At 41.5% G+C, this 22,790-nt stretch overlaps 1 protein-coding gene across 1 annotated transcript in view; it reads left to right on the top strand.

Annotated features, from left to right (window-relative positions):
- Positions 1 to 11,167: 11,167 nt before the first annotated feature.
- CDK19 (cyclin-dependent kinase 19) overlaps positions 11,168 to 22,790 on the top strand; it is a gene marked incomplete at its 5' end in the record, with an annotated part of 106,111 nt that continues 94,488 nt past the window's right edge. Inside the window, one exon of the mRNA XM_010004359.1 lies at positions 11,168 to 11,243. Within this exon, the coding sequence (XP_010002661.1) occupies positions 11,168 to 11,243 (76 nt within the window). The remainder of the gene's footprint in view (positions 11,244 to 22,790) is intronic.

The following is a 22,790-nucleotide window of genomic DNA, read 5'->3' as shown; positions in this document are numbered from 1 at the left end:
CAGTTGGTAAGAGGGTGTAGAACAAGGTAGGACAGGGGCTAGGTCAGAAGCAAAATACTCCTCATGTGAACTACTTGATACAGAAATTTACTGTATCAGTGTATTTCTGGGTCATCCAGTAGAATCTGTTACATTGTAGGTAGAAGTGTTGTAAAGTCTGTTACATAAATTTACTTCCAAGATGAGTATTTTCACATCATGTATGATTAACAAAAAGCAAAACAACAAAAAAACCCAAGCCCCAGTAATTGCCATGATTCAGAACACTACAGATCTGTTTGCACAAGTAACCAGAATTTCTGTGGAATGTTCTAACCACGTTTCAGTAGAGACTTGTTAGTAACATTAAAATTTCCCATATTTTTTGAAAATACCTACTGAAGGGGTGTGTTTGTCACTTCTCTGGCCTTCAAGACCATCCAGTCCCAACCCCCTGCATGGGCAGGGACACCTCCCACCAGCCCAGGCTGCTCCAAGCCCCATCCAACCTGCCCTTCAACACTGCCAGGGATGGGGCAGCCACAGCTTCCCTGGGCAACCTGGGCCAGGCTCTCACCACCCTCACACTCCACAATTCCCTCCTCATGTCTCACCTCAATCTCCTCTCCTCCAGTTTTCATCCAGCCCCCTTGTCCTCTCCCTCCCTGCCCTTGTCCCAAGCCCCTCCCCAGCTTTCCTGGAGCCCCTTCAGGCCCTGGAAGGTGCTCTAAGGTCTCCCTGGAGCCTTCTCTTCTCCAGGCTGAACCCCCCAACTCTCCCAGCCTGTCTCCAGAGCAGAGCTGCTCCAGCCCTTGGATCATCTTGGTGGCCCTTCTCTTGACTCTCTCCAGCAGCTGCATGTCCTTCCTGTGCTGGGGGCTCCAGAGCTGGACTCACTTCTCCAGGTGGGGTCTCAGCAGGGCAGAGGGGACAATCCCCTCCCTGCCCCTGCTGCCCATGCTGCTGGTGATGCAGCCCTGGACGGGGTTGGTTTCTGTGCTCCAGCACATGGTGCTGGTTCATGTTGAGCTTCTAACTGCCAAGTTCTATGTTGTGAACTAAGCTCCTATTTGCATGTGCTTGCTGCTGCTGGACTTAAGAATTCAAGAGATATGGTGCATGAGTAGGGCTGAAGGAGGGATGGTTAGTGCAAGTGTTTGACAGCCCTTTTACCTTCCACTTCCAAAGACAAGTCATTTGTTGAGCTCCTTTGCTGGCACTTGAGAATAGGCTGCAACTTTTATTCTCTTTTACTGATACAAAGTATTGGAGCTTTAAAAAGATTTATTTGTTTCAATAGCAGTGTTTGTTATTGACCAATTCAGTGTTCTTTTGCCTGAAGGAATGCTGAAGCTGGTCCAGGACAACTGCTTTTGGAATAAATTGGTTCACTCAGCATAAGACTTTGGGAAATTAAGAACAGTTGCTACTTATATAGCAAATACAAAACTGTATACAAAACTTGACTGTTTTGGCTTGACTTATGGATGTCCTGTATCTAAATAATTTAGGTTTATAAAAGGTCTCTCAGCTCTGAGGACTTGCTTTATGTGGATCACTTTACAGTAACTTAGATGACTGACAGATAAAAATGCTTGTTGTGATGATATTGGAAACCTCAGCTCTCTCAACAGATTCAAGAAGGAAGTACAGAAACCTTCTAAAATTAGTTGTTGCTAGCAAAATCCTGTGAGAGTCTAAGTCAACTGACACTTAGCTCCTGTATCTGAATGTCTTATTAATATTTTCTTAGACTTTTATGTGGGAGGATAATTCTTTCATTTACCAGTGGGATTTTTTTGAGAATTTATTAAATATTAGTGCATCTAATAAGACTGTCTAAAAGAGAAGGAATGTTGTAGAGACAGTGTTAACTGGCCTGTGTAAAATTGATGTCTATAACTGTGGGTTGGTTGTTTTGGTTGGTGTGTTTTGGTTTTTTTTTTGTTTTGTTGTTTGTTTGGGTTTTTGTTTTGTTTTTTTTTTATTTTTTTTTCCTAAGTTTTGTTGAAAAGCAGAACTGACTTTTCTGTTTGTGAGAAAGTTTGGAGGAGCTGAGATGGCTGGAATAGTGGATCTTTGAAGGGCATTATTCATATTTGTCTCTGTCTTTCCTGGGATTAGCAGCTTTTAAATAAGTATTTTCAGCTGGGGCTACTGCATAAGTACTTGTTTCTCACTTAGTTTTCATCTGTTTTCTACGAAGTTCATGATTCTGAAATATTCTTGGGTCATTCCTCTCGTAGATGAAAACACCCTGAGCTCAGGCTTCCCAGTCCCTCCCTGTGCATGTTGGGAGGGTTGTGTGACTCCCTTAAGGATAAAGGTTCTGGTCTAAAGAAGAGCACAGATACAAACTGGGGACAGTTTCAGGCAGTTTTGATTTCAACTTGTCTTCCCATAAACTGGGCCTCATGTGTGGTATGATTTTTTTGGTGTGTTGTTCATTCCCTGCTGAGCTAAGTAGAAGAGGGTATTGATTTCTTTTTACAGTCAAGTGAGAATAAATTATAGGCAATTGACATGGAGGCAGAAGCTGGATCTGTTTTAATGGAAGCTCCATCCAGAGGCATGTTTTGCTGTTTTGAAGCAGTATCTCTGGTTTCCTCATGCATTAATTGCAGGAAGAAGAAATTCTTTTTATCTGGCCAGAAGTTTTTCTGCTTCTTCTGTCCCTTCTTCCTTTCCCTGCCTGTTCTGGAGCACTTGGAAGAATTCACAGAGCTAATACAGGAATTCTGTTCTGACTGGGATTGTCCTTGATTCTCCCACCTCTTTGGTATGTGGGGTTCCAGTTCCTGATGAGATCTGATGATACAAAGACCACTCAAGCATGACATTCTAGCAGCATGACATTAACTGTTTGATTCTGAAGTAAGAGTCTTTAGAGAGATGCTTCATATATTATGGCTCATGAATTCTGCAGATTCCAAGGTGTTCAGAGAACATTCTCACCCCTATTAATACTCCCATGGATTACCATGGAATTCATGGTAATTTATCACTTTGCTAATTGAAAAATGCCACCTCCATTTCTTTGGTTTGTTATTGTTGGTGCAGCTGAGGGTGGGTTTCAGCCTGTGTCTTCAAATGTGTCTGTTCCTGTAGAAGTTGTTGCTGTGTTCTCAAGGGTATTGCAGACTCCAAAGTTAGCTTGCTGTTCATCCCTTTTGGTCAGAACCAGTAATTGTACAGGATAACCAGTTATTCCTTTACCCAGTTCTGTCACGCTCCAAATGAGAAACAGAGGTAGACAAATTACCCAATTTAATTTGACCTTCAGTTCAGAACAACCAAAAAGACCATTGCAAGTTGAATGCTATTTATTCTATCTTTAGCATGAGCTCAGTGGTGGGGAAAAAAAAAAAAAAGTAATTTTAAAACTTTATCCAAATTATGCTCCTAAGCTTCAGCAAGAGCACAAGAGAAGCCTGTTCTTACTATGGGATGTGGAGTTTTAACGTGCAGAGGAAGAAGATGTGACTTGGCTTCCCTAGGAACAGAAATGATGCCTCCTGACAGAGACCTTGCTCCTTGCTGGGAAGCAGCAAGCCTCTCTTAGTGGCTGGAGTAAAGACATCTGGACTTTGTGAAATCCTAATTGTCTGATACTGAAGTGAGGGGAAACACATAGATGCTTTTTTAGCAATAATGATTTTTTTTTCCATTTCAGACTGAATGGGATTGGTCCCCAGAGTGACTTTGTAGAATTTCATTCTGGTCCTTACACCTTCTTGTGAAGGTTTTTTTTTCCACTTAGCAACTTCCCAAATGTAGTACATGTGCTCTGTTGTGCAAAATATATCTCTGATAACTCTGGGCTTTTCTGGATGCTTGAGAGGAAGCATTTGATTGTGTAATGAGCTAGAAAAGGAAAACTAAATAGCTGCAGACTTTGGGTTAATATTTTTTTATTCTGCTATAGGTCAATCTAAGGCATTATGGTGGTTTAGAAAAATAATCTGCACTGAGTGTTTCAGAGAGAGGTTCTCACCAAAGAGACCCATAAGAAATATGGGATTCCTAATATTTGGTGTTTCATTAGTAATTTCACACCTATCAAAATTGTAGGTTTTGTCCAGGTTTAGCACTGCAGAGAAAGAGACATGATGCACATTAAACTGGACTGTGTAGTTAAGTATGTTTTTACTCTGGGGCTTTAGGATCTATCTATATAAAATTACCAAAAGCCAGCTAGCCAACATTCTTGATGTTTTGAGTTAGTCACAAACATTCTTCTCACAAGTGATCTGATGAAACAAAAGGCAGATTCTCTTTTTGGGAGAGTCTACAGGACGCTGTGCCTGTGACCTTGGTAAATAATTAACTGAAATAAAAGCTTGGTTCCTCTTTATTTCAGAGATTATTATTTCCCCCCTCCTTTCTGCTGCTGTTCCTTATTTTGGAGGTAACAAATCCTCCCACGCATTATCCTTTCTGGAAAGGAGATATTTCCTAAATCTCTTCATTTTCTGTCTTCAGTCCTGTCTGTAAAGAAAAAAGATCAGATACAGCTCCGTCCTCTGCTTTAATATAGCCTGTGCTGGAGGAAATTACTTGGAGCAGCAGAAACATTTTACAGCTTTCAAGGTTCAGAGTGAACACTTCAGTTGTTAACCTTTATAAACAGGCTGTCAAGTCCTCTCATGCCGATTTGTTACAGAATAAACCTCCTCCTAGGAAATTGACAGTTCTTAGTCACTCAAGATGTTTTGGAGTCAGTCTCATTTTATCAGTGGCAACAACCCTGTGGCTGGTTGAGGTCTCTGAATCTTTATTGCCACATTTGGAGTGAGGGTGACGGAAGTAACAGAAGTTGTGCTCTCTTTCCTTACAAAGTTTAGTTATAGTGTAAAGGCTGTATTTTAATAAGGTTGGTAAGATTTCCTGTTATTTTCTCTGTTATTACAGAGAAGTTAAATATCTGTCTGTGGTTGTGACTGTGAAATAGTCTGAACCTGTTGTGACAGTTAGAAGTCACCTACGCTGCAAAGGTTTGAGCTTAATTTTCTGAATTAGAATCTACTGGAAAAAAAGGAAGAGGCCCTGGTGAGGTTGTGTGTGGTGCTGGAATGGTTCCACCCTCCTCGTGTTGATATTGAGACAGCTCTGCTCCTCACTCCCAGCCCAATGAAATTGTGTCTGGGTAAAGGAATTTTCTGTAACACAGTGCTCAGATTCACTGTTTTGTCATCTTATCCATAAAAAACTCATCACCTACAGTGGGTAAAGATTATTGTTACTTTTTTTGATAGATACTTTGCATCTTTTGTGAGCCTCTGTGGAGGAGGCATAGGATACACAGGTGTGTGATGTCAAGTAGCTTATGATCACTTTAAGAACTTGCCTTATTCTTAAACAAGGACATTTCCTCATTTCCTTCTGACTTCATAGACTGATTTACAGAGGAATAAACAAGCAGAAGGGAAACCATATCAACAGCAGCTTTTAGAGGTACACCTGGGGATATTCTATAGATAACAGAGCAAAATCTGGGTATGGTTCAATTTCTAGTAGGGCACTATGATAATGCTGAGTGTTCATAAACTGATGCTAGTGATGCTTTAATATAATCTCTTTTATATGGTTGGAACAATCCTGATTTTCCAGCAGTGTAAGTTCTCTGTAACTGTTCTCCTGTGTATTTTTCATAATGTGTGTAGTGAAAGTCAGATATTTTTTAAAAAAGGCTCTGTTGTAATAATTTTTTTAATATTTGAGTATCTCTGCCAACATATAAGTGTTTACAGTAGACTTAATTTTAGAATGCTTATTTCAACAAAGTGTTTTGTTTTTTTTTTTTTTTTAAATCAAACAACCAAAAAAAAATTGAGACCTGAGTTAGCCTTCTTTTGGGCATGCATTTATGCAAATATCTGCCATTGATAAGTCTATGCAATTATCAGAAAGTGGAGTAGGAAACTGTGCTTAGTGTTCAGGAATTTGGTATTGTTGCATTTTGAGAACAGCAACATCTGAAGTGACACAAGCTTCTGCCTTTTATTTCTGCTGTGTTCACAGCTTCCAGAAGGGCTTAGTGAATGGACTTCAAGTCTTGAAGGTGGCAGAAGATGAAATAGTGCCTTCTGGTGTTACTGGATGTGAACACTGAGGTAGCTGGCAGAGTCTGGGATGTTTGGAGGGAGATCATCTAGAAGAGTTTAGTGGGCATTGTCAGGCAGTGACACCATGGAGCTGTGTAGCATTCAGGCCTCTTCTTGAAAATTGAGATTATAAGGACTTTGTGAGACAAAAGATTAAAAAATACAGTGTGAAATGTAGCATATTGTTTCCATTCTGACAAGCCTTTTCCTTGTGTTTACCTCAGTCAGCCTGGGAGAGTCTTTTTTGCTATCCAGCTCTTTTTGTGTTGCATAGTAAGGGCTGTCCTGTTTGGTGTAGGTTTGGTGCCTTGATCTCACTCCCCAGATTTACTTTGGGATGTTGTTCCAGACAAGATGCAAGCTCAATTTGAAATGTTGTGTAGTCATTGCCTGCTGGGAAGCTTGGCTTCCCACCCTGCCGTGAAGAGGAAGGTCTAAGGCCACATTTGAGTGGATGGGGTGAGAAAAGTGTCTGCTGTTGTGTGTGAAAAGTCCTTTCCTGTGCCCTGCATATACATACATCCACACAATACGTGTGCTCTGCTGTTTGCAGCACTGAGAAGGTTCCCACCAAACCCCTGAGGGATGTGGCAGCACACAGGCCAGCTACACAGTCCACAGACATGACTGCAGTGGTAACCTTGTCACTGCAGTGGAGTAAGTTAAAAGTCTACTGGTTTAATCTATTCTTTTCATAGCCTAAACCAGCCAGATGCAACTTGGGTATCCATGTCTGAGACTGGGCTGTAGCTGCTCATGAAGGTGCCCTTTTGAAGGACTGATGTGGCCATAGATTGCCTTTAAATTTCTGCCTACTGTCCCTACTGTTTCACATTTGGAGTTTCTCGTGTAGCTCTCAAAATGAACGAGTGTGTATGCATTGAAATTCAGCATGTGCCCTGTTCTCTAGGAAAAAATTAAGATTTGCCTGTAGGTTCCCAGCTTTTGTCATTTGTGGCTGGTTGCCACAAGAAGAGCAGCTGGCTGAGCTGCTGGCTGGTTAAGGCTTCATATGGTTTGAGGAAAACAATACAATTACTTCCCTAGTCTGTTGAAGAACATGTACCTTAGTGACACCATGTGTGGATTTTTTGGATCTTGTCATTTTTTCTGACCTAGTGGCTCTTTCTAGATGCATAAATCCTCTGATGGGTGTAGTGGCTTTGCTGCCATGTTGCAGATACCATGGAAGGTTTTTCAGTTACCTTCTAGGTGCACTTGAGTGTCGTGGTTTTGCCATGTCTTAGTTGGGGGGAAAAGCTGGGAAATCTTGTTGGTCATCTCCTCCTGAGTGATTAATTTTGTGCTTTTAATTAACCAAAGTGATTAGAGTGTAACAGAATATCTGTATGGGTTTTGTGTTTGGGGCAGTACTGTGTTTGAAGACCACTGAACTCCATCGTGTTCCCAGGCTTTGTCCTGCAAAGTCACAAATGTTTAAATCCCATTAGTGCTGGGGCTTAATTCTGAGGGTTAATTGTTGTTGTTTTCTGCTATATTTTTCTAGCTCAGCCTTCAAATGTTTTTATGATGAACTTCATTTGCTTAGGCAAATGTGCACTGCAATTATGACTTATTGTGCACTTAAGAAAGGTATTATTAGTATAGACTCTAATGTGAATATCTGTATTAACTGATGTGGTAGTCACAGTTGTAGCTTCATTGTGACTGTAGTTTTTCAAGCCACATCCTTGATGTGGGTAATCACTTCTGAAGCTGGGATGTCTGTTAAATTACCTGTGAATTCAAGAGGGCCCATCATTAAAAGCATAAATTTTTTGATAAGAATAAAACAGTAGTTTGAACCATGTGGTGTTTTCAAATCCTTCTGTTTTTATTATGGGCTTGGGCAAGTTGTTTCTAGTTTTCCATTGGCTTGTTTGTAGGGTATTTTCTCACGTGATGTAATTATACTTCAGAGTTTTCCCAATATTTTAGACTGCTTAAGTCTTTTGAAATGTTTAAATTATTCTCAGCCATCTGAACTGCACCCTTCAAACATGAATTTGGTACTTTTGTTCTTTCCAAAGCATTTTAAAAATGGAAGCTGAAAGTGTTTCCCAGAAGAAGGAGTAATCCTATTTTCATTTTCTGCATCAAATACTGTAATTGGTCATAAACCAGCTGGGTAAAATCTTTTGGAGAAAGAGGACAGAATTTTTCTTCGCACTGTACAAGTTAAAATGTTAACATCAATGGGCATTTATTATCAAGGGAGAAAAGCTTAACCTCAAAGACTAAGTTGCAGCCTTTTACTGGTACAGATTTTAGTGAAGGAGAGATGTTCTCACTTATTGCTGGTAGGTGTGAGGACCCTATGGCAGCCTGACATACAGAGCCAGGGAGTCTCATTTCAGCAGTGTCATTTTGGTAAAAAGTTAATCCCTCTTAAAATACCATGAACCGTAATATTTCTGGAACTAGAAACAGTGAGGATTTTAGTCTTTACCCCTAGTTCTGGATGAGGGAACTTGAAGCATGGAGAAGAAGCCTAGTCATGGTGTTACGTGGTGTCTGTTCTGTCACGCAAATTCTTCTGCATCAATTTTGAAAAGCTTGAATAAAAATGGTTAAGTTGCAGCTTCTTAAGGAATAGAGTTTCCTTTCAGTTCTGTTTTGCTAGGTTTTTTGCTCAGATCCAGTGAGCCACCTTTAGCCTGAGCTGGCTGGATGAAAGGTTGGGGTTTGGTTTTTATACTTAATCAGCGCTTGCTCTGTTCTCTAGTGAGAAACGTGCTCACGTAGCACCTGTCAGGAAAGGATTTCTGAAAACTTCCCTGCTGTAGAATTCTGTACAACTTCTTGAAACATGTTCAAGGTTCACTAGAGTTTTTCTGTATTGTCAACATGAAGTAGAAATACTTCCCCTTGCTTCAAGTGTTTATTAAGAGCATAGATCTTTAGGGAGTTGAACAGTATACTTACCTATCACACACACCATTAGAGGTTATTTATTGAGTTCTTACAAGTGGGGAAATAGCTAATAAAGTACCTTTTTTTTTTCTTTCCCTTTTTGTGCCATTTTATTGAGTAAGTAGAATCGTTTATTTTATCAGATTGCATTGGCTGACTTGGTATGGAAGTTAAAAATGTATTTCTTTATCAAATTATCTTGAGATTACTAGTAAGTGGGAAATATTACTAGTTAAAGTGCAAGTTGGTGGAGACCTTTTGGGAAGTGCTTTAAGCAGCTCTTATGTTTGCTTAATAAGAACAGTTAATATTGGAAAAGGATTCATGTAGGCTTAGATTTCTGCCAAAGCAAGTAAATGATATTTATGTATTTAAAGGAGGCTGTGTTTATTACTCTGAAGCTGTTGGTAAAGGAGCATTTTGTGAGATTGACAATATGGTATCTTTGGAGTTTTTTATCCTTGAATACCCGTTTATTTTAGGTTAAGGATTTGATTATCCCCATTTTTGCTCAATATTCACAAAACACAGTGTCCTCTAAGGGTACTGTGTGCGGCTCAGTAAAATGCTTTTTTCCCCCGTGCTCTAATATCTTAAGTTGTTGGGTTGTTTATTTCTTTTAAAATACCTTTCATTGATTCTTGTTTGTACCTTCAAGTCCTAGGTAGAGTGGCTGACAGTGGGGTTAGGCAGTGCTGCTGCAGGCAGCAGGTGCCAAACCTCCTGTCTGCTCTGTGCAGTGACCTTCAGCCTGCCAAGGTCTGAGCCAACGTGTGGCCAAGGACACCCACCCCATCCTGGGTCAGGAATGGTGTGTCCAGCAGGAGCAGGGAGGTGCTGGTGCCCTGTCCTGGCCCTGGTGGGGCTGCAGCTCCAGCACTGGGGGCAGCTCTGGGCCCCTCCCTGCAGGAAGGACATGGAGGGGCTGGGGCAGGTCCAGAGGAGACACCGAGCTGGGGAAGGGGCTGGAGAGCAAGTCCTGTGAGGAGAGGCTGGGGGAGCTGGGGGGGTTTGGTCTGGAGAAGAGGAGGCTGAGGGGAGACCTCATTGCCCTCTGCAGCTCCTGGAAGGTGCAGGGAGGTGGGAGTTGGGCTCTGCTCCCAAGTAAGTATTGACAGGACCAGAGGAAATGGCCTCAAGTTGTGCCAGGGGAGGTTTAGATTGGAGATCAGGAAGAATTTCTATACTGGAGTAGTGGTTGGGCACTGGAACAACCTGCCAAGGGTAGTGATGGAGTCACCATCCCTGGACGTGTTCAGAAGCCTTGTAGATTTTAATACTTCAGGACATGCTCTGGGGACTGAGGCTGTGGGGTTTATTTTGTGTTGACAGTTGGACTTGGATAATTTTTGTGGTCTTCCTCTGGGCTCTCTCCAACAGCTCCATGTTCTTCCTGTGCTGGGGGCTCCAGAACTGGACTCTTCTCCAGGTGGGGTCTCAGCAGAGCAGAGGGGACAATCTCCTCCCTGGCCCTGCTGCCCACACTGCTGGTGACACAGCCCAGAATGTGATTGTATCATGAGGGCTTTGAGCAACTACTTAATTTTCTTGTTCTGTTGGTCTTCCCCCTAAATCACCTCAAACTGTGATTATTTAAAAGAGTCACACTGTTTGGGCTGAACATTTTCATGTTCTCTGGCTTTGTGCCTTAGAGAACACAGATTCATGTGCTGGGTAGGGGTGTGTCAGTAGCCAGTGCTTGCTATAAATTTAGCTTAAAATAACAGTATTTTAGAAGTAAATGTGAATTGACAGTGGCTCATAAAGTGAAGTAAGAACCTTGCAGTTTCTAGGTATTTCTAGGAGAGTTTCTTAGCCATGGGATACAACTGTGCAGCTGTGTCATGGTAGGAGACAGTATCCAGGAGTTTCAGGAGAAGTGTCCTTCAGAATTCTCTGCAGGTATATTTGCAGTTACCTGTGTGTTTTCAGAGAGAAATGGATATAGGTTAACAAAATTGCTGTACGTGAGAGTTTTTGTTTGGAATCTTTCACATCTGTGTTAAAAGGAAACTTGCTTTTAGTATCTAAGTGTAACTTATGCATAAAACTAGGTTGACTTTTCAGCTTCTTGTTCCAGACCAAATTAAATAAATCATTATACTTGTATTGATTGGTGTAATATAAGCAGGCACTAAAACTCTTCCTCTCTCTTTTCTTTTTATGTACAGCAAAGATGAAAAGGAATATGCACTGAAGCAAATTGAAGGTACAGGGATATCCATGTCGGCCTGTAGAGAGATTGCAGTAAGTGTACAGAAATGAAAGTATTTTTACTGATATTATTATTCAACAGGTATTTTTTTTGCTCAGAATTACGTAATATAAATATTATCTAAAATTTTTCTTTCAAATAGGCAAGCATTGGAAGTTATTTAAACATGAACTTATCTTTAGTTGTTTTCTAAATAATTAATTTTTATGTTTTTTAGTGGAAAGAGGTGTTCTTGGAATGCCACTTTCTAGTATAATTTTGTTTTGTCTGCTTTTACATGTTGAGAAGGAAATACATGTGAACGTTTTAATGATGCTTTTAAAGAGATGTTTTTAAAATGACTTGGAGGAGAAAGATTCTGAAAGATTACAACTGCCATTACAAGCCTGGTTGCCAAGAATGTATTTTATTTTGGTCTAAAGGTTGCTTACTCTTCTTTAGTACCCGAGAACAGTTTGTTCTCCTCACACCTTATTTGTTTTACTGAGTACAGAGACATTTCATAGCAAAATAAAGAACAGCTTTAATTGCATTTTTATTACATGTGTTTCAGGAGAAAAAAATGGATTCAGAAATTGCACACTTGAGCACAGTAGTGCCCATCATTCCCTCAGTTGGTAAAAAATAGGTCTTTGTGTATGAAGGTAGAATTTGATCTTTAAAAAATGGTCATTACTGTCAAAGTGCTGGATAGTGAGTAAAAAGTGCACTTGCTTGATTAAATGTTTACTGTGTTTTAATGCTGTCACAGTGCTGAAGGCTGTTGGAGTGTGAGCAAGGTGTGCCTAAATCTTGTTATAATCTCGTAGTGTTGCACTGAAATGCAGCATTCAGGTGTGCAGTGCAGTGTGAGGCCTGGAAACCACCATGGAGTTCAGAACTGAAAAACCCCTGTATTGTGTTTTTGGTGGTGCCCACAGTAATGAAAAGACCTAGCAGATGAACCACAGAGTGGTGGGGTTGGCAGGGAGCTCTGGAGATCACCCAGTCCAACCCCTGCCAGAGCAGGATCCCCTAGAGCAGATCCCACAGGAACACAGCCAGGTGGGGCTGGAATGTCTGCAGGGATGGAGACTCCACAGCCTCCCTGGGCAGCCTGGCCCAGGGCTCTGGGACCCTCACAGGCAAGAAGGGGTTCCTCATCTCCAGCTTCAACCTCCTGGGCTCCAGTTTGTGCCCATTGCCCCTTGTCCTGTCCCTGGACACCCCTGAGCACAGTCTGGCCCATCCTCCTGACACCCCCTGCAGATATTGAGCAGCACTGAGCAGATCCCCCCTCAGCCTCCTTTTCTCCAGCTGAACAGCCCCAGCTCTCCCAGCCTTTCCTCACAGGCAGATGCTCCAGCCCCTGCAGCATCTCAGTGCCCTGTGCTGGGCTCTCCCGAGGAGTTCTTGTCCTTCTGGAACTGGACACTTACTCTCTTTTTAAAGTGTTTGTCACTGTAAGGTCAGGGTCACTCATGGGTTTGAGAGGTGGCTGCAGTGCTGGCAGTCACTTTACACAGAATTCACCCACTGATCTTTTTGCTAATATTTCTGCCTTGGGGGAAGTAAGAAATGCTCTTTTAACAGCAGTACTGGGTTATATTCCTGTTCCTATGAAGTCGTTTTTGAGAGCATTGAAGTTCTGTTGTTGGTATTTGTTTCCTTGATTTTTGTCCTTCCTACTACCTGGAGATGTAGTACTGCTATGGAGATGAGGTGTGGGATAGTCCAAAGCAGAGTTCCCTCTTGTCATGATAGTGCTGTGATATGGACCTGGTCTTGTCATACCTGGACACAGCTTTGTGAGGAAGTAGAGAGTGTCAAATTCTTTTTTTTCTCGGCTGGTGCAGCACCATTTCAGTCCAGTTTTGTATTGGGTGTGTGTTTGGGGTGTTTTGTTTTTATTTTTTTAAAAACTTTTGTTAATTGATGAAGCTTTGTGCAAATCTCAGGGCAGCCTGGGAAATTTCACAGCTCCTGTCTAAGTTGCTTGAATCCTCTCAGTGGTTCTTCCTGTAGTTCTTCCTTGAATGCTTTTTTACTCTTCTCCAGACACTCCTGTAAAACTCTTGAACCTGAGATAATGGAGCAAATCACTGTTTGCCTCAGTGACATTTCAGTATGGTTAAATATTAGAAATGTGAAAAAGGTAAAGCTGAACCAGCTGAAGAAGAAATGTGAACTTTTTGTCATGCAGAAACAAGCAGAAGCAAGTTCATTTTCCATAAAGAGAAGCAGACCTGTAAGTGATATGTTAATAGTTAATCTTGTGTTTAAAGGCTTAGATAGGTAACAAAAGAGGGTAATGTTTACTGATTAAATAAATAAATATCACCCTGGAAAGAGGCCATATTAAAATTTCATGAGTAATTCTTTTGACATTTGAAGTCCCTCCTGCAACCGCTACTCCCTGACACCAAAAAAGACCCCAACCCCCATATTCTGTGTAAGCTGAGCAAATGAAACAAGCAGTAGTGCACGTGGTTCTGTGTGTTCCAAATATCTGAATAGTTCTGAAACCTGGAGACACTTGACAGGGTGCTCAAGAAATACATGATGTTTTATGAAGCCACTATTGGGACCACTATTGGGACGAGCTTTTCCTGGAAGAAGGCTTAGATCAGTGAAAACATCATCTAGGCAGTGGTTCCTGGGCAAGCAATGTGTCCTGTTCAACTCTAGGCACTGGAAGGTGCTCTAAGGTCTCCCTGGAGCCTTCTCTTCTCCAGGCTGAACACCCCAACTCTCCCAGCCTGACTCCAGAGCAGAGCTGCTCCAGCCCAAGGATAATTTCTGTGGCTTGCAGACAAAGGTGACTACAACTGAAGGTTTCATGTGAACCAGTGACTTGAGTTAGGTCCTTGGAGGCTCTTCTGTCAATTCCTGGTTCTTTCCAGCTTTTCTCTCCACCCCCAACACCAAGAACTTCCCCTCTTCCAAGGATAAGGAACCAGCTCTAACCATCTTCTCTGTAAATTGTGATCTTAATTCTGGACTTAATCTGCTTTTTCTGTATCAGGGTCTTTGTTTTTAAATAACTCTATTTTTTTTTTTTCTATGGGGAAAAAATTAGACTGGGCTGTTACAGATTATTTAAATGGGAGAAGTTAGAGCCACAAACCAGCAGCATTTTTCTTCTAGCTTTTCTTAAGAGTCCCCTGAGTTGCTGCAGTTTTGCCCTATGTGAATGCTGGGTCTGGAAGGGGTGACCATTTCAGTTGCCACATCCTGTGCCTGTGTGTGCTGGTTGTTAGTAAAACTGCTGGAGGCTGCTCCTTCTGGGAGACCTTGACATGATGCCAGTACACTGTGGGACACCAGTGGGAGCATTAGTTGGCCTTTGTGTTCATACTTTTATTTATGGGTACAGGCTAAAATCATTCAGACTTCAGTGTTAAATGAGTTACTGAAAGCTCCTTCGAACAATTTAGTTTGCACAAATCATTCTCAGGCCTTTTGCCTGTTGATGCAATACATATTACAAAGTGCTAGGGGGTACAAATATTTTGGCAGGCTCAGTTTCTGAGGTTGGGCAGTGTTTTAGAAGCCTTACAGGTTAAACAATAGGTTTTTGTAACCTTTTGTCAGCTCTCTTGAGCAAGGCTCTGCCTCACTGTATTTATGTTCTTCTTTTCTGCCTCCCTGCTGCCCCTGCCTTCCTTTGCCATGTGGGCAGCTCTTCTGGGGCAGCTTTGCACTATTTACTGTTAGGCAGAAAAATAGGTTTCTAACCTTGGTCCTTGGCTTTGTTTAAGGCGAGGTTAAGTAAAACAAGGCTTCCAAAAAGTCTGTGTCCCTGAGTATGTTTGCTGTAGGAGATTCCTTTGGAATGTCAGAAGTCCTTTTCCCTTGCCAAGATAACACAAATGTGTGGAATGTTTGGCAGTGTAAAATCTCATAAATTTTCTGCTACCTAATGAGAAAAGATGGTTAGATTTGTTTGTGGAAACTTTGAAACTCCGCTCCCTCCTTCAGTAGCTGGAGGTAGTGAAGTAAGTAGAAGTTTAAAAAAAAAACATAAAAGGATTTTTATGAGAGAGTTGAGGCATGTGTTGGCTAGAAGTGTCTGTGCATTGTGATTTTATAAGTATGAATCAGCTGAAAGGAGGTTTTTGGTTTAGCTACATGACAACTCATGTTTTGCATGCCACAGGAAGAATAAGAGCTCTCTGTGGTACATGGCCTGATCTTGTATAATCTGTGTGATTTAAGTGCTTTTTGTGTAAGGGAGTGCTTAAATTCCTTCTTTGGTTATTCTGCAAAAGGGTTTTAGGCATATTTTTTGTCTTTTTTTGTTTTGTTTTGTTGTATCTGAAAGAACAATTACCTTCATGAAATAAGAAAGGTAGCAAATCTGTGGAATAAGAAGATATTTTTTGTTTTAATCAGTTGACTCTTTTCGTATTGGACCCTGTAATGTTTATGAAAATAAGTTTTGCAGCTTGAAGTGTAAACTTTTTGTCAAGTAATTGTACTGAAAGTAGAGCATCACCTGAAGCAGCTCTGTTGTCTGATTACAGCTCCTTCTTCAGCAATTCAGGGCCATGAAGATGATCCAAGGGCTGGAGCAGCTCTGCCCTGGAGACAGGCTGGGAGAGTTGGGGTGTTCAGCCTGGAAAAGAGAAGGCTCCAGGGAGACCTTAGAGCAGCTTCCAGGGCCTGAAGGGGCTCCAGGAAAGCTGGGGAGGGGCTTGGGACAAGGGCAGGGAGGGAGAGGACAAGGGGGAAGGGATGAAAACTGGAGGAGAGGAGATTGAGGTGAGACATGAGGAGGGAATTGTGGAGTGTGAGGGTGGTGAGAGCCTGGCCCAGGTTGCCCAGGGAAGCTGTGGCTGCCCCATCCCTGGGGGTGTTGAAGGGCAGGTTGGATGGGGCTTGGAGCAGCCTGGTCTGGTGGGAGGTGTCCCTGCCCATGCAGGGGGTTGGAATTGGATGATTTTGAAGGTCCTTTCCAACTTTCAACCATTCCATGATTCTAATTTCACAACAGTGAAGTGCATGCAGAGGAGGAAGGAAAGGGAAACTGCTGCTCTCAACACACCAATCACTTCCTAAATACAAAATTGGTAACTTTTTTTGTTCTTATAGAGGTTGCTTTCCTTTTCTTGAAGTTCTTTCTTTGCTCAAAGCATGAGAGTAACATCCACAAGTCCGTGTATGGCAAATATGTTAAAAAGAAGAAACATAAAGGTTTTACCCCTAATTCAGTGTGAGCTGACGAAGCTTCTCTCTGGATTTGGTTCTTGACATCAGTTAGGATATAACCCAAATTCCCAGTGCTGCTGAATAGGTAAGATGGGTGTTCAGTGCTGATCAGGCTCAGTTGTTTCCACTTGGAATTTGCTGTTTGCTTCACATCCTGAATATTGTCTGAACATGCAAATGCAAAACCAACTGATAGTGCCTTCAACAGAATTGAACCAAAAAAGGGGAGCTGAGCCCCATCAGGTGAAGCTGTTGGCAGCAATGCACAGAGAGCAAAGAGCTGCTTTGTCGCACAGATGAAGAAGACAGTTGCAGATAATGCAGGAAACACATTTTAAAAATACTTATTTCCCAAACTTAAATACTCCCTGCAAGACTGTGAGTGTGTACACACATACAAACATGTTTTTTAATGTTTTAAAGCTTCAGTTGGAATGTTTTGTAAATTTTGGGTTCTTTTCCTGAGTTTGTGTCATAAACCTCTTTATTTTTCCACTTCTGTTTCTCATTCTTTCTCACTACATGCTTTCCTGATGATCCTCCATTTGTACCTCCCCTGTAGTCCTGTAAAATTAGCTTATACATGTTTTCAGTTTATTCTTTGTGGAGTTGTAAAAGTGTGAGTGGTGTATTGACTTTGCACAGCGCCACAACGTGCCTTTCCCTAACACTACATGCAACTGTTTTTGATGTCTCAGACTGAGGGGCCATGGTATGGGTTTTCAGATGATGTATTCTTCTTAAGTTGGGACTTTTGTCTTCAGATATTGTTACTAAATTGCCCACTTCATTCAGCAATGGGTTCACATTTTTTTTTTTGTTTAGCCTTTCACAACTAATGTAGTATCAGAAGCTCTTGTTACCCTTAACATTCCTTGCAAGTGTCAAGTAAAGGTGAGCTTTGGCTTTCTTGATGCCATCCCTATGTGCCTGGGCAGTGTTTCTGAACTCCTCCTGTGTAGCCTGTTCCCTGTTTGCTCTCCTCTGTGAACTGCCCTTCTTGCACTGGAGCACTGACAAGCTGCTGCCCTGATACTGGTATTTTTGAGTAGACCTGTCAGCTTTTCTGAGCAGCTTTGCTCTCCTGAGCTGTGTCCTATGGCCACCTACCAGTTCCTCAAATAAGCTGAAGTCTGTTCTGCTGAAGCTCCAGGTCTGTGCTCTGCTACTTGCCTTCATTCAGAATCTTGAGCTGTACTAGCTGATGGTTGCTACAGCCAGAGCTGCCTTTGCTTGTCACATCTCCAACAGTTCTGCATTGGCTGAGAACAGCTGTGTGCGACCATTTTTGGCCTATCCAGGATGTGAATCAGGAAGTTGTCCCTGATATGATAAAAAAAATTACCTGGGTTGCTTGTGTCCTGCTGTGTTGCCCCTCAGTGGATGTCAGGGAGGTTAAAGTCTCTTGTAAGAACCATAGCTTGTTGTTCAGAGACTTTTTTGGAGTTGTAGTGAAGACTTCACCTGATTCCCAGTCCTTATCGGGTCGTTCTGTAGTGAACTCCCAACACAATGTCATCCCTATACTGGTCTCTTAATCCTGACCAGCAAGCTGTCTGAGGCTTCTCTGTGCCAGCTGAGTCTGTGAGGAAGAAATAAAATGTTTAGTAGTGGCTCTACTGGATAAATTAACAGAGATATCTGCATTAAAAGTGGAACATCAGTGGAAAAATCTTTAAGGCTTGATCAAATGTTAATAGAAAAAGTTGCTCTTCCCAATACATCATTTGGCATTAGTTCCAGCCCTGTGTGAGGCTGAGGGGACAGTGTTTTACTCTGTAGGTTTTTGTGTGCAAGCTGTAGTCAGCTTTGTTAGTGAAGGCAAAATCCCACCATACCTTCTTCTGCAACTTTATTCACTTCATTTCATTTCATTATGTTAAAAGTTCTAGCCTGCTGTTTGTGTTCTTGTGAACCTGTTTCTGTGGTGAGCTTGAAAATAGCTCTGTTTAAATCCAGCTTCCATTGTATCTTACTGAGATTGTTCTTGCCTGTATGATGACCTGATACATGATCATATGGGGGTTTCGAGACACAGGGAGACTTTCCTGTTTCCAAGCTGTAGTTAACAGTACAATAGTCACTGAATGGATAGCTTGGATGTCTTTAATTCTGGGATGCATCTTGTCCACAGGCTCACAGTGTGAGATTATTACTGTGTAGATTTTGATAAGATCTACATTTATCTTGCTATTTATATCTACATTATCCTGTTATTGATAAGATCTATGTTTTATTGATCTTATAATAATAATCATAAGCTGCATTTTGGTAAGAAAGGTGTCAGCACCATGGTTTTATCCTCTGCTCCATTTGGCCTTTTGCCTTATAGAAGGAGCATCATGCTCCTCCTTCCTACCTCCTTAACAGTGTCAGGATGCTTCCTGAAACCTGCCTGCTGCCTGCATGTGGTGCACATACTGAATGGTGGGGATGTGTGTATGCTCAGTGTGCTTGACCTTGAGCTTTTCCATATGCAGCCACCTGAGGATACTGGATTTAGGGTAGTTCTGACAGGCTGTACTACTGGAAAAATTAATCAATTTTTTGAATATGTGAGCAGTGTATTGAGAGAAGCTATCAGGCTATTTTTGATGATAGACAGTTATGGCATATGAGATCTGCTGCCAGTTCTTGAAGACATTTGAGGAAGCCTCTGCCTTTTCTTTCTGTGCTGATGACCACATCCCACCCCATCCCATGGCGCCTGCAGAGTTTGTTTCTCAACTCTCATTGTCTTTCCATATTTTCTCTTGCTTATTAGACTACTTCAGTTTCTTTTTTACCTCAGTTGCCTTCTCTGCTATTTTCCTTGGTTTTTTCCCCCTTTATCTCCAGATGCCTTTAATATTTACAAGTGATACAGTTTTCTGTCCACCAGCTTTGTCTTGAATCCATTTTAGTTTGACTTATCTAAGTTTCTACTTTAAATAAGCTTCTTATTACTATGATTAATGATCTCCCTCTGACCAGACCCCAAGGGTTGTTCAGTATCCCCATCAACCTTATTATCTTTGCACTTCAGACTAATAATTTTTCCTTCTTTTTTTGACATGTTATTTTTGTTAGGTGTTAGTGATTTTGCTCTTGCCTTGGTTTTATCCCTAGTCTGTTTTTTTTATTCTGAAGATGGGTGATACTTGCAGCTTAACATTGTATCTCTAAGTATTTATTATTCTTGTGGCCTAAAAAATATTCTGCCATTACTGAATTGTCTTTTGTACTGTTCCAAATCTGAAATTACTGAACAGGCTTGAAGCCTTGTAGTCTAAATATGGATTTCTACTGTGATTTTATGTTTTAATGATTTTCAGCTATTTCCATTATCCAAGTTTTCAGTCTGAGGCCAGATGGGCTGTTTAATTTTTCCTTCTTCTGGGCATCTCAGATCCCCAGACCATTTTAAAGGTCTTATTCAGTACTTCCAGAACTCAGGGTTGGGTAAGTTTGTTGTCTTTTTTTTATTTCAACACAGATAGGCCTGAAAAACAAATCTATATTCCTATCCCACAGGGATTATTTTAAATGTTATCTTTCCTCTGTGAAACACTGCTGTATGAGGTGCTGTTATGGGAGCCTTCCTTTAAACCATCCTGCTTCTGTTTTCTCAAATGAAGTGGCCTTGAAGTCCCCTCTAAAAATTCAGAATCTCCAGAACAAATAAGAACCCACACTTTCCTTCTGTGGTTAAACTGAATTCTCCTGGGTTCTCTTGTGCCATCTACTTGCTTATCAGATGTTCACGTGATTATCTGTGTGTCGTTCTGCACACTAGTGGAAATACAACTTGTCAGAGCATTCCTGTAAAAGCACAGGTCGTGTTTGCATTAGAAAAATGCATAAAAGCTATGAGGGGCTTTCCTGCTGGAGTTTCCCCACAGCAGGCACAGACACAGCACATACATTTCAGGATAGATTGTGCTGCTCCTCCTTTCCCAGCCAAGAAGAAGGGAAGAAGGTGAAGGAGGAGGGAAAGTTAGTTTAGGGTGTTGTCAGAAGGGAGATTAAATGAGATTAATTGAGAGTGATTGTTGAGAGGTGGTGATTGTTTTGCAGGTTGTTCTGCCCCAGTGAACACCTTTCTGAGTGCTCCATCTTTAGGTTTCACACAGCATTTGAGCTGCTGTGTCCATTGGTCCTCCAGCACATACACACAGAGGGGAAAAAAAAGAATCCACCTAACTAAAGAGTGCAGAGGAATCTGGCACCTGGTGGTCTTCTTTGTTGTTAATATTCCATCAATATTTATCAAATTGTGGTGAGTTTGCTGAGGCAACAAAAGGCTGCTGCCAAAGGTTGATCTGCTGCTACTCTCCTTAATTTGTTGGGGGGACACTAGTGAAGGTCACTGTGGGCTGGGTCTGGGGGCACACTCCAGTAATCCAGGGGCATGGCAGGGAGGTGACTGTTTCTGCACCACATTCAAGAGGACTGAGCTGAGTTTTCTGCATTATGCAGGACGTGCTCTCAGACCCTCCTCACCTGCAGCCTTTTCAGCTGGGCAGGCAGGCTGGTGGAAACTGGCTGGATACAAAGCTTCAAAATGACTGTTGCTTGGCCAAGGGACAGTAAGACAGCTGTTACTTTTAGTGCATGGGAAGGTGGACCTGAGTTTGTGTGATGTGATAAATATGGGCTTAATGTTAAGAAGTCATTTGGTTGCATTAATGGTGATAGAGGAGCAATGAGGAGAATGAACATGAAGTGTGACTTAGGCTGTTATTGCCCTTCTGTAGTGTGTGATGCTCAGAAGGGTTCTGTTGTCTAGGTAACAGGGTCTGTACTTCATTTCTTAAGAAAGATGGAACAGATGTTCTTGCAAGAAGCAACCAATTATCACCAGTGAGAATACTGGCAGTATTTAAACTAATTGCTCTGTTGTTGCATACAGTCCAATTCATATGCTATGAATAGTAAAGAGAATTTAAAGGAAGGAGTCTTCCTTGCATAGCTTTTCCTGAATGAGGTTTTTAAAAAAATATTTGCAGTTTATAAAATAGCCCTCACCAGTGTGTCTTTGCACACTTCCATTTATCACTGTATTTTCTTCAATATCATTCAGTCTTTTTATTTGGTATTTGTGACCTCTCTCGTGATTGTTGAGTCCCATTGCTCCATCATGTCTATGTCATGTCACATGAATATATTCTGTTCACTTAAAATACCTAAAAATCTGAAGGCGATGGGGTAGAAGAGTGCTCAAAATGGGAGAGGATGAGGGGCTTTTCCAAGTCATGTGGAGCTGCTCTCAGGTTATTTTTGTGCATGTGTGGCAAAACGCAGGCACAGCGACCTGAAGAGAGACTGTGCCATAAACCCTGGGCCAAAAGGGAAGTGATATAGACACATATATCCATGAACCCCCCCTGTGTGCTCCTCAGGTGGGGACACAGCTGATGTGTGGTGGGATAAGCAGGTGGTGACAGTGGCAAGAAGGAGAGGAGAGCTGAAGGGGACAATGTGTAACAAGGAGTGCCTTGTTTTTAGGAAAGGATGTGCTGAAGCAACTTCATGGATGAATTAAAGTCTTTATTTTGCTTGTGGATATAGATTTGTCTTCCTGGGAGATTACTGGAGTCTTTACAGCATAGGATATGCTCCTGTCTTTTCTAAGAGATGTGGGGGGCAGTGTGTATGTAAATATGTTTTTCTACCCTTGGGTTAAAATTTGATGTTGGATACTAAGTAAGAGGAGGGGGTATTGGGACCAGATTGTCAGGCACTGTTTGTGGGTCCTCAGGAAAGCTAGGCCATACCATTATGCATTTTAACAAAACATCTGGCCACTTGCCTGAGCTTTTCCATGCTTCTTGCCAAATATAAAAGGTCTATTCTATGTTGTTTTAGGTAGGGCATTGCAAAAACATGTTTTCTGTCTTGCAAATAATAGGATAAAGGAAGAATCCTTGACCTACTCTCTTTTTATCGGCTCTAATAAAGAACGTGCTGTTTTGATTTTTATCTAACTGGAAAATATCCTAATGAGTGGAAATAAAGTGCATGTTGCACTTCTTGGATTATTTGGCTGAGTTATCCTATTGTATTGTAGTGACATGTTGATTGGGACAAAATGTCTTATTACATTCAGTTATTTCAATAACCATTGTAAAACATTTGCGGTCTGAGCAGGACAAAAATATTTGTGGGATTTTAAAGTCCTTTTTATCAGGCTACTTGCATGTAACTTGTAATTTTCTGCTTGTTGTCCTTCCTCTGACTGTGGCTCCTGGCTTTCTCTGAACTCTTCTACATTCATCCTCTATAATTTAATGCAGCTAGTGGGGTAGCTGTGTGTATCAGCTGCTTGATCTGCATGCACAGATCAAGATTTCTGATTCTAATTCTGAATTCTATGGTTCTAAGATTTATTGTGTATCACCCTGGGGTCT

The sequence above is a fragment of the Chaetura pelagica genome, unplaced genomic scaffold (genome assembly GCF_000747805.2).
Source record: "Chaetura pelagica isolate M959 unplaced genomic scaffold, ChaPel_1.0 scaffold118, whole genome shotgun sequence".
NCBI classification, from domain to species: Eukaryota; Metazoa; Chordata; class Aves; order Apodiformes; family Apodidae; genus Chaetura; species Chaetura pelagica.
This window is presented reverse-complemented; position numbering and strand designations above follow the sequence as displayed.